We start from the raw sequence: 14,730 nt of genomic DNA on the forward strand, positions 1-14,730 counted from the left end.
GCCCAATCAAGGCTTTATAGATTTATCCTTGTCAACGATCCGTTAGTAAAATTGACGTGTAAAATGTTTATTTCATACATATTTTGTTATGTTAATTGCTTTCTTATATATTTTAATATATTTTACAAATGCCTATGTTGATAGCAAAGCCGTGGGAAAAACTTACAGGCAGCAATTCGAATTCATAGATAACATTCTTCGTCTCAACGACAGCGGTAAGGGATATTATATGGCCAATAATATTTTGTTCAAGATCTAGTAAAGGACTCAGTAATACATCAGTTCCTAGAAATACAAAATGTTGTGTTTATTTTAACCCGAGGGAAATTCAACGTTGAAACAACTAATTAGCATGCATCTTTATTGCCTAATTAGATTTGGGTGGGTTTGAGCTCTTCCAAATTTAATCAATTCATACCTGCCTTTTAAGTTCACATTAGTGATAAATATCATGTATTTAATAGCCAACACGGTTATGGCTAAAATAATTGAAAACGTATAACGTAACTTATAATAGCAACGAATATTGTATCTTTTGTCGGCTTATGACTTATGTCAATTCAATGTTAGCTGTGATCGGTGGGATGGGTTTGACTTAATGCGACCAAATTACTTATTAGGTCCGCTATTTGCCTAGGAATCAACTTCTCTGATAGTACATTGAATATATTTTTGCAGCTTCTCAAACTACTGCTAAAAATGTTACCACACCCACAACACCTAATTTCAAGATGTTGTTGGATGACTTATACAAAAAGAAAAATTTAAAGTTAAATTTCTTTGACAAGATGCTATCCGATGAAATGCTTTCAATAAAGAAGCACATACAGGAAAAGGGTTATACTTTGATACATTTGAATATGTCTACTAACATACCCGCTTCCACACCCACGTTAGAAATAAAACAGAAATGGCCCACGTTGAAAAACGTTTATATTTCGATAAATGAAGATGAAAAGAAAACAACAAAATATAACAACGCCACAGATCCTAGTACAAAAACGACCAAAATATTCAAAACTACCACAGCGAACGAAACACAAAATGCTAAAGTACAGCGAAGAAACAAGGTGGTTGGAGTAAGAAGCTTTACCGATCATGAAATTTTACATGTCAACACAGATCATGATCCCAGAAAATGTATGTGCTTGAATGAAAGAACAACCTGTACTGCTCGATGCACCGCGTCAACCCACCATCATACACAGGTTAATGAGTGCTCATTTCACAAAACAAGCAGTAATATCCCTGTGTGTACGAGAACAACTACACCATACATTTTCTACCCTTATGTCATAACATACGTGACCCCGTACATAGTTGTTCCTACTGAGCCCCCAAGAGAACACAAGCGCAAACACAAGCATGACAGGCCTCATACTCACTCCCCTAAATACGATTACGAAGAAAACTACGAAACGACATACGACGAAGAAAAAAATCAGGCCACGGGGGCAGAATATGAAGCAGATGATAACGATTACGGAAGTGAAAGTAATAAAGGAAAAGACAAATTGCAGACAGGAAATTTGGAAGCCAACAGAGAAAAGCTCGTAAGCAATATCATAGATGACTTGAAAGTTTACTACAATGACGCCGTTATAAAAGATTGCTACTGCTCCTCCTGGTCCAACATATTTCAAACTAAATGTTTCTCCTTTTATGTATTCGTTTTTACAGTGTTTTTAATGTAGAACTTTTAGGAAAATAATAACTGAGTTCTTTCTTTTGCCCGAAAAACAAACTTAATGCTCGCTATAAATTATTTTATTTAATACTTATAATTTATATGTATAATTCCCTATTATAAATGCATATACTAGCTGAATAATGATTTCATTTATATTTATTTAATGTTCTATTATTCGAACTTCAGTAATAATTTCTATTTATTATAACTTTTTTTATTTATTCAACCTTTAATGCTCAGAAACAAAAGCTACGTGTGCTGATTAAAACCTAAATCTGAAGTACAGCCTATAGTTGGAGAGGGGAATTAGAGGGGATTTCAGGACTAGCTCGAGCGTGTCAGATTAAGCTTGTATAGGCTTCCGACATGTGTCTAATTATCATGCTATAGATATCAGATTTCTCACGTGGTGGCCGGTGGGTTATTTTTTTTTTAATATTGAAATGTCATCGGTTCTGTCAGATTAAGATAGGAGATGTTTAGTTTACCCCAAAGAAGCTTCCATATAAGGCACTGACGATTCAAAGGTTAGGTATTAGCTTGTAGGGACATTTTAAAATATAAAAAAATAAAGCTTCATATTTTCCTAACTAAGCTTCGCACATATTTTATTTTGCACTAAACTAAATGATTTAGTCCTTGTTGTCTAAAATATATTTATAATTAACCTAAATAAGCAATTTTCTGGATATATTTTCTTTTTCAAAACTTTAAATGGCTGCAGTTTCTGAACCCACCGCTAAAATAAAAAACGCTTTTATTATTTTTTCATCAGTTTTACCTAATGTAAAAAACCTACTAGGTCTCCATGACGCTCGAGTGACTACAAAATTAGCACCTTCCCCTCCCCTACTACAACGGGCTATCCCGGCCCGGGACCAGATTGACGTGGCGTGTACTTCGGAGTGCGCAATCCCGTTGCCTGCCGTTGCTAAGCGCTAACTCCGTGGAGTTTGCACGGCGCGGCGTAGAGTCGTTGAAAGGCCGCGAACAGAACTCGTACCGTCGCGCGTGAAAATACATCCGAATTTTCTTTCCTGAAAGTTATACTTAATTTAAAAAAAATACTTTTAAGTGACTCATGAAAGATATTCAAATGTATACACAGTAGTTTTGTGATTTTCTTTTAAATACAAAGGTGAGTTTATAAAAGTTTTTTAAATGTTTACTTGAACGTTTTAAATATGTGATTGTTATAACTTTTTTCAGCAGAACTTAATAAATATTTAAAATGGAAATGCATAGATCATCGGTATTTTTAGTCGTAATTTTTTTATATTAAGAGTGAATTATTGCATTGCAGAGGTAAATAAATAAGACTAATGTATATTATTACTTTTAATCTATATACTTAGCTTACTGATAACTAGGTATCGTACGTATTTAAAAACATATTGCTTATTGAAAATTGTATCTATCTGCTGCAGTTTTTTAGTGAGCTTTATGTACTTAGTACTTACTAGCGACCCGCCCGGCTTCGCATCGGGTATAAGATATATTGCACCTGAAAAAAATATTAAAATCGATTCAGCAGTTTTGACTTGTATTCATTATTACTACCAGTGGCCCGCATTGGTTGGTACCGCCGCAAAAGCTACTTCCCGCAATTTTAAATCTGTTTTGTTTAGAGTTCAGCCTGCGTTTGCAATGTAAGCGGAAAAAAATGACATTATTTACGACATCACATTAGAAACCCCAACAATAACAGTATTTCTCCACTATTTAATGAGTGTTATTATACCTATAACCTTCCTCTTGAATCACTCTATCTATTAAAGACAACCGAATCAAAATCCGTTGCGTAGTTTTAAAGATTAAAGGGAACAAAGGGACATGACTTTGTTTTATTACATGTATTGATAATAATAATTAACTGTTCTTTATGTAGTGAATCGTTAATTAAATTCGGAGAATGCCTTTAATCTTTTTAACGGGATCCAGGAGTAATCGAGGGAACTCCTTAAAAAAATGGAAACTATTATTAAGGTGATTTTAGTTTTATATGAAATATTTTGGGCAAATGTTGCCAAAAAGTTTTGTATGAAGTATTCCAGGCAAATTATGATATCAAAAGTAAGATTTTGCACCAAGATATACCATGGTTCGAAGGTTCTGAACTCCGACATCCTTATAGATATACAAGTTTGGGGGTTGGGGCGCTCTTTTAAGAACTGAAAGCATATATGCTACTATGCAAATTACATTCATCATCATCATTGAAAAATGCTTTCAGTGTTAGCTGATGACTATCTAACATTTATCGAGGAAGGCAATAGGCTATATTTTATCACGCTAAGACTAATAGTAACGGAGAAATAGAGGAAAATGTGGAAAAAACGGGGGAAATTATTTGAAAGGGCTTATCTCACGAACTACTGGAGCAATTTTTCTGTTGTTTGGCACAGATAAGAAGTTGACCACGTGAAGGATTATAAGTTTATTTTTGTGGACTAATTTGTCTGTGAAATATCTAATTTACGCGGGCGAAGCCGCGCGGAACCTCTATTAGTGAACTATGTTTACTATTATACACTGACGCAGACGAAGTCGCGGGCAACAGCTAGTGTTCAATCACGAAGCTCATACTAAGCTTGAACACACGGAGCTAATACTTTGTATTAGCTCCGTGTGTTCAATATTAGTGAATCGCTTCGATGCGCTTCGACTCTACACTAGTATAAATTGACTCTTAGTGTTCATACACATACAACATAGCAATTCGATCATGGGATCTATGAGGTATGTATTTAGGAAAGTCATTCAAAATTGGGCCAAAACAGTTCTATTAACGTAGGTTCAAGTAGCTTATGCATATTTTTTTATGGTGAGTTTTCAGGCAGAAGTGATATAATAGAACGAAATTGCCTTTAGGGGCCTTATCATTAACTTTGTCAAAACCTGAGCTAATCCGCGCAGCTCAGAAAACACTTGTAAAGTAAATTGTTCTTTTTTCGCATCATAACAACTTTTACTTCTGAATGGTTGTAACCTGTAATAATTGTCTCTGAACTGGATTAAGAAATGTCAAACACGAACGTCAAATTTGACTCACGGAATTGTTTTTTTTTTTAGGAATTGAAATGGCTTAGCCATAACGACTAACGGAAAAATTGTAAATCAAGATGAAAATATAGTTTAAAAAAAATTGATATTTTTTATTATAAAATATACTATTTTCTAATATATAACGTGGTCAATGTAGGAATAGTTACTTTTGCACCGATTTATTGTATTTAAAGGTAATTATTATAAATGTGTAAATGGTTTTATTTATATTTTTTTGGTATTTTATAAGCCCTTTATGAAAACACTGAGAAAATAACACTCCTTCATGTTTATATTATCACAAGCATGGCGATCTAGAGGAGAAAGAATTCTCTGACATTGGCAACTAACTGAGTCGGCAATTAAAAAAAAGAAGAAGAAGGAGACAAAAAAAAAGATAATTAGATATTGTTAATAAGTTTATAGAGATTATGATAAATGCAAGAAATTGATAAGTTTATTATATCCTATACCTATTTGATACCTACGCTAAATAATCTACCATAAAAAAGTCTTAGAAATGCATCAAACTTGTGGATTACAATTACATGCATTACAACAGAGTTGATGTCATGAGTTGAACATAGTTTGTTGAACTTGAACTCATTCTTGAACACCTACGTTTTTTTGAGCTTTCAAATAGGTATTATTGTAACATAAACAGGCAATTTATAAGTTTAATAATCCCCTTTTCGTGCCTTGTAAGGCATTTTACATTATTAGTATTGTGTACGCTGAACCAAATATTTTTCAGGATAAAGGATGATTGCTAACACTGAGATACTATAAGTACTACATTTTATAATAAAGAATTGCAAGTGTAATGATGACAAAGTCCTAGGAAGATAATATATATTCACTCAAAAGCTTTAATTAAAAGAAATTTAATAAATACTCGTTTTTAAATGTTTTTTCATTTATTTTCTCACTTAAATATACCTACCTTAGATACATATTCATACACAGCTTTCATCAATAGGTACTATATTTGTCTTACATCTTATTATCAACCTAGTATCAGATAGGCAAGTGGTAAATCTCTTTTATATTATACTTATAAAAATTTTTATACAGCGGAAATCTTAAACAAGGTCTTGTCACTTAAAATCAAAGAAGATGAATCAAATATCCCTTGTGTAAATATTAATTTATTATTATTAAAGGAGTTCAAATACAAACTTTTGATGAAAGATAAAAACAATATTATAATTTCAGACTTTTATTTGGCAAACCAATAACAATTAGAAACTGCATTGCAAGTTGCAACTATGGGAAATTGCCTGGGATATCTCAGACAGAGAGCGGTCAAGGGTTTTGTGTTCTTTGTGTTGTATTATGTTGTAGAATGCCTCCCGTGTGAGTATCTCTATATACTCACACAGGAGGAGTTCTGAATGTGTCAGAATTGCTCCTCAGTCACCAACGCAAATGCTTCAACGCATGACCACTCTGTCTGATAGGTCCCTAAAACGACCACATCTTTTTAAAATGTATAATACATGAGGACTTACTAAAGTCCTCATGTATTTTAAATTTTAATGTAATAATATAAAACTAATATTATTATTATTGAGGTACAAAAGTATTTTTGGTAATAATAATATAAGTTCCAATGAAAATATTATGTTTTATGAACAATAAGTATGTTTGTTATGCAATTTTTGTTATGTCTTTTTGGAAAAAGTACTATAAGTAATGTAGGATTATATTTTTGAGTTTTAGTGACTATTCCCATTGTATATTATATCATATTGTAGTCAAGAGAAGTTATAAATGAAAAAGTGCATATGAGAATTTAGCTAATTTGGATTTTATATTATCAATGATTTAACTTTTCTAGTAGTTTAGGTGTATGTGTGTGTGTTAATATTTATTCGTGAATATACATGAATCTAAAGTTTCAAAGGTTGTGTTCTCAAAATTCTTGTTATTGAGAAAGTAATACCTTTGAATTTACCTCTTTGGTGCAGCGTTTATCATGCATGGTTTACAAGGAAATAGTTTGTGAAATAACACAAAGACCTACTGCAATCAAAAGATTGTACGAAATGCTCCTAAGATAGGTTCCTAAGAAGTACATAGTAAGTCCTCATGTATTTTAAGTTTTAATTTAATATAAAACTAATACTTACTTATTATTATTATTGAGGTAAGTACAAAAGTATTTTTGGTAATACATAATAATATATGTTCCTATGATAATATTATGTTTTATGAACAATAAGTTCCATATGTTTGTTATGCAATTCTTATTAAGTAAGTCTTTTTTTGAAAAGTACTATAATGTAGGTTTTTGTTTTTGAGTAAAATTTAGTGATTTACACTATTCCCATCATATAATACCATATTGTAGTCAAGAGAAGAAGTTACAAATGAAAAAGTGCTCATATGAGAATTTAGCTAATTGGGATTCTATGATATTATCAATTATTTAACTTTTCTATTAGTTTAGGTGTGTCAATGTTTATCCGGAGCATGTTATACATACATCTAAAGTTTAAAAGGTTGTGTTCTGAAAATTCTTGTTAAAAGTAAGTACTTAATATTGAATTTACCTCTTTGGTGCAGTGTTTATCATGCATATACCAAAATACTTCAGGTTTACAAGGAAATAGTTTGTGAAATAACACTAAAACCTACAATGCAACTATAAGATTGTACCTGTAGGTTTTTGGTGAAAATTCATACTTGTTTTACAGTAATTATACACAACACTTGTGTTCCTTATACCTTGTATGTGTTTCTTGTGTACTAAATCAATGCAGTCTTAGCTCATCGCACAAATGCAAACCTTATTGTTGACTAGACATATAGGTATATTGTACTAATATACTACACCTCACTTATGTTATTATTCTGAAACCTCACTAACACTAAATGGATTACTAAGGTCTCTACGTCTTTACTTATGTATCACTTCGTGATTAACTTGAGAATACTTAATCGTTTTCCAAAAATTTGGACACTTCGAATGTTTAGTTTTTTGGTTTTAATAACGAATTATTTTCACTAAAATATATGCTATAGACTAAAATATAACTTATTAAGTAACTAACCAACTAAATAGCAATATAATTTAAGACTAAAAAGTATGTAATAAAATTACTAAAATGTAAACTATTCAGTAAAAGCTACTCGTTGGTTGGTGTTTATTGAATTGCTGTATTTGACGTAAAAGCAAGCGAGCTTATGTCAGAAGTGTTGTCATGATACCAAATGATACGAAATTATTACTCAGTTAACAATGGAGAAGTAAGTTTTGTGTCACGTGACCACTGACTGGCTGGAAAATAGAGGTCATGGTACCAAAATGCGAGCCAGTCAGTATTCTGGCTGGCTTTAAGAGCTCATGATAGAGGGGCTGATAGGTGTTATAGCATTTCATTTTCAGCATTGCTTGATAAACTCTAAGCATATACAGTAGTACAATGTGCTTGGAGTAGTGAAGTCAGATAATGAGTTTTCGTATTATGAAGATGTACCGTGTATTAAAGTACTCTGGATCTAAAGTCCGACTACAAAATTATGAAGATTGTATACAGAATTAATAGTTGAGGTTTAGGAAAACTCTGAAAGAGTAAGAATTATTTACTACATTTTGGTTCATTTAAGTAATATTAAAAATTATGTTATTGTTTTTACTTTTCCAAGTAAAAAAAAGGTTCGGTTTTAATTTTTTGTTAAAAATAATTCTTCTTCCGTTTAATCTTTAAGTTATTGGCAGTAAACTCTTATGAAGTCAATTATTATTTTAGACAAAAAAATAAAACGGGATGGATGGATGTAAAGTTATTGCTAGAAGAGCTACGCACCCTACGATGTACGACGATAGTTAACTGAGATATAGACAACTATTAAATTCTTATTGTAACCTCAAGGCAAACAGTCTGAACCGATTATGAATTTCATTAAAATTCTGTGCAGTTATCAGTATCCCTAAAAAATAACTTCGCGCTAGACAAACTTTTAATAAATATTGTCAGGGTTCCATACCCAAAGGGTAAAAACGGGACCCTATTATTAAGACTTCGATGTCTGTCCGTCTGTTCGTCAGTCTGTCTGTCTTCAGGCTGTAACTTAAGAACGGTAATAGCTAGAGGGTTGAAATTTATACAGATTATATGTTTCTGTTGCCGCTATAAAATTTTAATAAAATAAATAATGAAGGGTTGCTGCCATACAAAAAAACACAATTTTTCCTATTTTTGCTCTATAATGGTACAGAACCCTTCATGCGCGAGTCCAACTCGCACTTGGCTGATTTTTTAAGACAAAAAGAGCCAGTTTACTATTAGTGAATAGGTTCTACATATTTTTAAATGCCTAAAAATGGTGACGAAGGTAAAAATTGCTGAGTTTTTACAAACTTTTTATTTTTGTCATAATTTTACACAAATAAATATATAACGCAAAATTTTCATGACGCAGAATAATGTAAACTAACTGTTTACCTTCGTCATCGGTTTACGGGATACAGCGTGGACTGAAACCGAGTTTCAACAACAGGGTTCCATTTTTATTCCTTAGCTGATAAATAATTTAGTCTTCAAAATTTTAAGACTTAGGGCCTGTTTCACCACTTCCTGTTATCAAAAAGTGGTGAAACAGCCAATAGCCTTATGGCTATCCACCAATTAACTTGACAGATCAAGTATGGATAATCTGTCAAAAAAGTATTAGACACTTTATCAGAAAGTGGACAGAACCCTTGGAAGCAAATCCTTATCTTTGTTTATTCTGATGAACAAACCTTAAAAACTAATACATTTCAAAATTGTAACTAATTTAAAATTTAAAACAAAAACTAAATCTATTGCTAATTGCTAGATGTAGATTTAGTTTTTGTTTTAATATGCGTCCGCGCGTGCGAGCGAATCCGACGCATATAAATCGAACCTAAATGTAGCTGGATAAATATGTTGGGTGAATTGATTCTATCTGTTAATGAAATGTCAAGTGACAGTTCCACATATCCAATCCCGATGCTCTAGAGCCGGTAATTAGCGAGTAAATTGGCTTAAACGTTCACGGGCTCAATTTCCTTGATTAGTTTTGTCATACAGATGGACAGACATGACGTCATACCACTGATTGTTTAGGAAGTAATCACTATACAAATATTAACAGTAGGTAACGTAACTCGGTGTTTTTAGGGTTCTGAACCCAAAGGTTAAAAACGGGACCCTGTTACTAAGACTTTTTGGTCTGCCCGTCTGTCTGTCTCCAGGCTGTATCTCAAGAACCGCTATAGATAGAGTTCTGTTTTCAAACAAAAAACAAAATAATTTTTTATTTAACGGGGGCTCCCATACAAGTTACAACAAACGTGATTTTTTCGGCCTTTTTTGCTCGATATCAATAATGGTAACAGGTACTTGAAATTTTCACAAAATCCTTAATTATAATATGTGTACTTTAAAAATTAATTACAAAATTAAAATAATAATACATATTTAAGGGTAAGTAACCATAGAAACACCTTATTATTTCTGGCCTGTTTTTGCACTACAACGTTACGGAACCCTTTGTGCGCGAGTCCGACTCGCACTTGGCCGATTATTTTAAATTGAATTCATGCAATTCAGTGATAAGTTTTACGTGAATACTTATCGGAAATGACATTTATTAAAGCTTTCTTAACTCTTTTAGTTTTTGGCTCTTTTAAAATATCTATATTTTTTTATAAATATAGATACTAAAAAAAATGTTTTTTTTATTCCGTCGGCGGGATTCGAACCCGCGACTCCCGGCTTGAGCTACCAATGCGCTCATCCATCTGTTTTTCTGACATTATGTATTTCTATTGCCGCTATAATACTAAATACTAAAAACAAAATAAATTAAATATTTAAGGCGGGCTATATATAGCTTCACTCTGCATCCTCTATCAGTTGTATCACGGGGAGTGCTCTGAGGAATTGTTCGGAATCATACCTCCTGCAACTTTTCGCCATCGCCCCACGCGAGAAATATACTTACCATCCTCATCACCTTGATGAGTGGCAGTCTTCCACCGTGCATTTTTCGCGTAACTTTCTGCCGCGCACTGTAAGACTGGAACGAACTGTCACCAGCAGTATTTCCGGACCTATACGACCTGCAAACTTTCAAGAAGAGAGCGTATTCCCTCTTAAAAGGCCGGCAACGCACCTGCAGCTCTTCTGATGTTGCGAGTGGCCATGGGCGACGGTAGTTGCTTTCCATCAGGTGACTCACGACTCACAAAATTACGCTCGTTTGGCCTCACCCTAAGGGTTCCTTGTTGACTACGGAACCCTAAAATATGCGCCATGTCGAATTTTTTTTATGAAATAAGGGGGCAAACGAGCAAACGGGTCACGGCTCACGGTTCACTGAATAATTAAATTAATCAACAATCTTGCGCGTAAATAAATAGTACGAGCACACCCGCGTGCACTGTGCAGTGTTCGCTGTAAATAAGAACAAGTATGACATGTCCGTGTTCGCGTGGAATGGCGCGTAATTTCAAACGCGGTACAAGACGGTAAGTATAGATGTCCGCATCTGGCACAGTAAAATTTAATACAGACAGACCGACGGCCTGACAGACCGAAACTATAAGGGTTCCTTGTTGACTACGGAACCCTAAAAAGTAGGTAAGCACAAATCTTGCGAAAAAACTTTGGTGCTCGAAGTTGGGCTTTGAGTGAGATTTCGTGCGTCTACTAACATGAACGGAAGGTGTCGCGTCGAACTGGTATCGTTGCATACAAAAAATTACCGTTAAAAATATCAGTATTAATAACGTTATTTTTATCTAAAAATGTTACTCAAAGACTTGTATGAATATTAACGAAATGTGTCGCGTCGAACTGGCAACGTCGCATACCAGAAAATAACGATATTTTTACCGGTAATAATAACGGCATTTTTTAAACTATATTTAAATGTTATGTTACCTACTAGATATCGTTAAAAATATCGTTAAGCTACCCTTATAAAAATAACGGTACGTAACGGTAATTTTTCTAGTAATCGATAACGTTATGAAGCCATGCTATATGCTGGCAACATTTTTTACTTTAGTCATGTTTGTATACAAACTTCAAAGTTTTGAAACCGACTTTGTAATTTAAAATTTCTTTAGTTAAACAATTTCTATAATGTATTACGACATAAGAATAGTTCTAAGATCAAAGATGACGTTTATAATATAATTAAGATAACATTTGATGATTCTGCTATTTGACAGAAAAGCAATTCGGATTTATTGGACCATTTTTACGACTTTTCATAGAAAAATGTCAAACAAAAATGAATTGCTTAGTACGAATCATTAAATGAATTGCACGTTAAGAGAAGTTTAAAAATGAATCGTAAATGATTCATTGTATGATTCAACTAAGCGACCATTTTAGCCCCGCAGCACTACGCTGCTGGGTGCTTCACCGGAACGGTGTTACACATCCGAAATTCGAATTCCTGCAATGAAACGTGTATCTTCTGGTGTAGTCGATGAAGTTTAATGTAGAGTAGTAGAGGTATACAGTGTGTTTGTGTAAACACCGTTATCCTTGAAACCATCAAATGGGCCCGTCAAAATGAACAACTTTTTCTATGAGAACAATGCTGGGAACTCAAAAAAATCCGTCTTCATACCCATACATATTGCCGATCCGGGCATCCGTATGGGTATGAAGACGGCATTGTTTTTTGAGTTCTGTTGTTTGAGCATTGTTCTCATAGAAAAAGTTGTTCATTTTGACCAATGAGTTTCTAAACATAGAATATCATTGATTTTGACGGTCTCATTTGATGGTTTCAAGGATAACGGTGTTTACACAAACACACTGTATAAATAATAAAATCGACCAAGTCGGACTCGCTCACGAAGGGTTCCGTACCGTTGTAGAGTGAAAGTAGGCAAAAATTGTGTTTTTTTATATGGGAAAATTTTAATAATTTTTTTTTTTAATTTTAAAAATTTTAATAACCTTTAAAATCTGTGAAAATTTCAGAAGTTCGGTTCTTGAGATACAAGTTACAACTAGGAGACAGAGAGACAGATGGACTGCAGATATCGAAGTCTCAGTAATAGGGTTGCGTTTTTACCATTTGGGTACAGAACCCTAAAATGAATTATGAGAATTTTTTAGTCTCGCTAAAACTCGAGAACGGCTGAACCGATTTTGCTAATTTCAGTCTTGAAATATTCGTGGAATGGATTCTACATTTTTTTTTGGGAATATGTAGAAAATTTATGAGTTAACTGATCGAAGTTCACGGGCCACCTGGATTACAAATAATTTTCAATTTCACGCGTCATGTCTTGTACCTGTGTAAATTGATGATAAAGATTATTTTCACATTTTCTAAGAACGAACCTTATAAGACCTTAAGTGTGAAGAATTTTGCCGCACAGAAATCAGTAGGAATATAGGCCTAAATGATAGGCCTAAATGTAAGCCTAAATCATATAGCCCCAATTCCCCTGATTATTATTCGTAGATTACCAGGTAATTCTGAATTAATTTATGTAAGGAAGAAGGGAATAATTAATCCCGACATCGTCTAACAAGACCCACCGAAACGTTATCTATGCTAACAATCGCGATAGATTCTGATTAATGGAGCCTTCTTATCTGAGGCTTTCGCGCACATACAGCCATATTAAATCGGCCCTACAATATAGTCGCCTAATTTTTTCTACTTATAATCGTGACATATCATGTTCTAAATTTGAATTTAATGATCTAGTTGACCTCGAAAGTAGACTGGTTTTCTATTATATATATTTGGTAGGATAGGCACAGAATTTTCAACTCTACGGACAAATTGATTGCATTCGCAAAGTAGCGTGATATCAGACACCTTTAAATTAAAAAAAAAAACGATGCATCATCTCGTCACACACGAGTGACACGCGTAAAACTTGTCTGTTTTTTAATACCACCGGACACTAGATAAGGCTGACTTTCTGCTGTTATGTTCTGGTGCTTGTGACCTGCTTATATTATTCCAATCTTTAAATCAATCGAGTGCTTTATTGCAGTGCATTCAGCAGTCCATCGCGAAATTGGATCACTAGATAGGAATAATGTAAGCCGGTCATTAATACACATAGCGGTTTCACGGTTTTTGGTTCAAAATCAAAGAAATACGTCATAATAGATTAATGAACATGTTCCGACGAGAGTCCCAGAAAACATTTACGTTACGTAAGTATAAAGGACATACCTAAGTACGACTGGAAAATGAAATAGTGATATTAAAGCGATCGTTTGTCTTTCATTCACTGAGAATAAAATTATTCAAGACGTTGTACAAAATATGATTTTTATAGTTGTGGTAAATTGAGAGAGCCTCATTATCACTATAACTTTTTCTTACTTTAAGATAATTTTATTAATTATAACAATACAACGACATTGAACCCTTTTAGGCTAGGCTTTCAGCCTAATCTAAGAATTAAAATTTCAGAATTCTAGGCTATCTTGCTTTAAAAAATATTATTTCAAAACATTTTAATTACATTTATCTATCTTTCTTATCGCTTAAAATATTCCCTTTATAATATTTTATTTATTTTATTTATAAATTCTAATAAATTTAAAATTTAAAATTAAATAATTGTACAAAAAACACCAAGAGTTTTAATATTCAAGTGTGTAGTCGCAAAATTAATTTTCCTTAACACTGAAATTAAATATTAATTAAAAACTGCCTTTGTAATTAATAACAACCCCTCCTTGTGTGATACCTCTCATTATACAAGCTTCTAAAATCTACACGTTAATTTAAAGGGAGAAGTGTCTGATTTGCAGAATTGTATTTTATGGAAACTCATGCTCTTTCCGCAACTTTTACGAAGGGCGATTTCCTTTTTCACTTCTAAGTGGAAGGGAAACCGAAAGAACAATTATATTTCAAAGCATATAAATACACTTAGGGTAAAACGACTAGTGATTGGACAGTACCGTCTTTGGACAACGCCACACCATAACGCAAAACCACGAAACCGTTTTGAGACTCAA

General features: G+C 33.2%; 1 protein-coding gene across 1 annotated transcript; it reads left to right on the forward strand.

Annotated features, from left to right (window-relative positions):
• The first annotated feature begins 82 nt into the window (after positions 1–82).
• LOC121726934 lies at positions 83–1,695 on the forward strand. The gene is made up of 2 exons (XM_042114584.1): positions 83–215; positions 679–1,695. Exons 1-2 carry the CDS (start codon positions 89–91, stop codon positions 1,692–1,694), a joined length of 1,143 nt encoding a protein of 380 aa, XP_041970518.1. The 5' UTR covers positions 83–88; the 3' UTR covers position 1,695.
• Positions 1,696–14,730: the final 13,035 nt, after the last annotated feature.

Source organism: Aricia agestis, chromosome 5 (genome assembly GCF_905147365.1).
Source record: "Aricia agestis chromosome 5, ilAriAges1.1, whole genome shotgun sequence".
NCBI lineage: Eukaryota > Metazoa > Arthropoda > Insecta > Lepidoptera > Lycaenidae > Aricia > Aricia agestis.

Excerpts from the sequence above, each read along its gene's own strand:
- LOC121726934 (XM_042114584.1), top strand. The coding sequence starts at position 89 with ATGTTAATTGCTTTCTTATATATTTTAATATATTTTACAAATGCCTAT. Across the intron at positions 216-678 it reads TCTTCGTCTCAACGACAGCG|CTTCTCAAACTACTGCTAAA; the intron begins GTAAGGGATATT and ends ATATTTTTGCAG.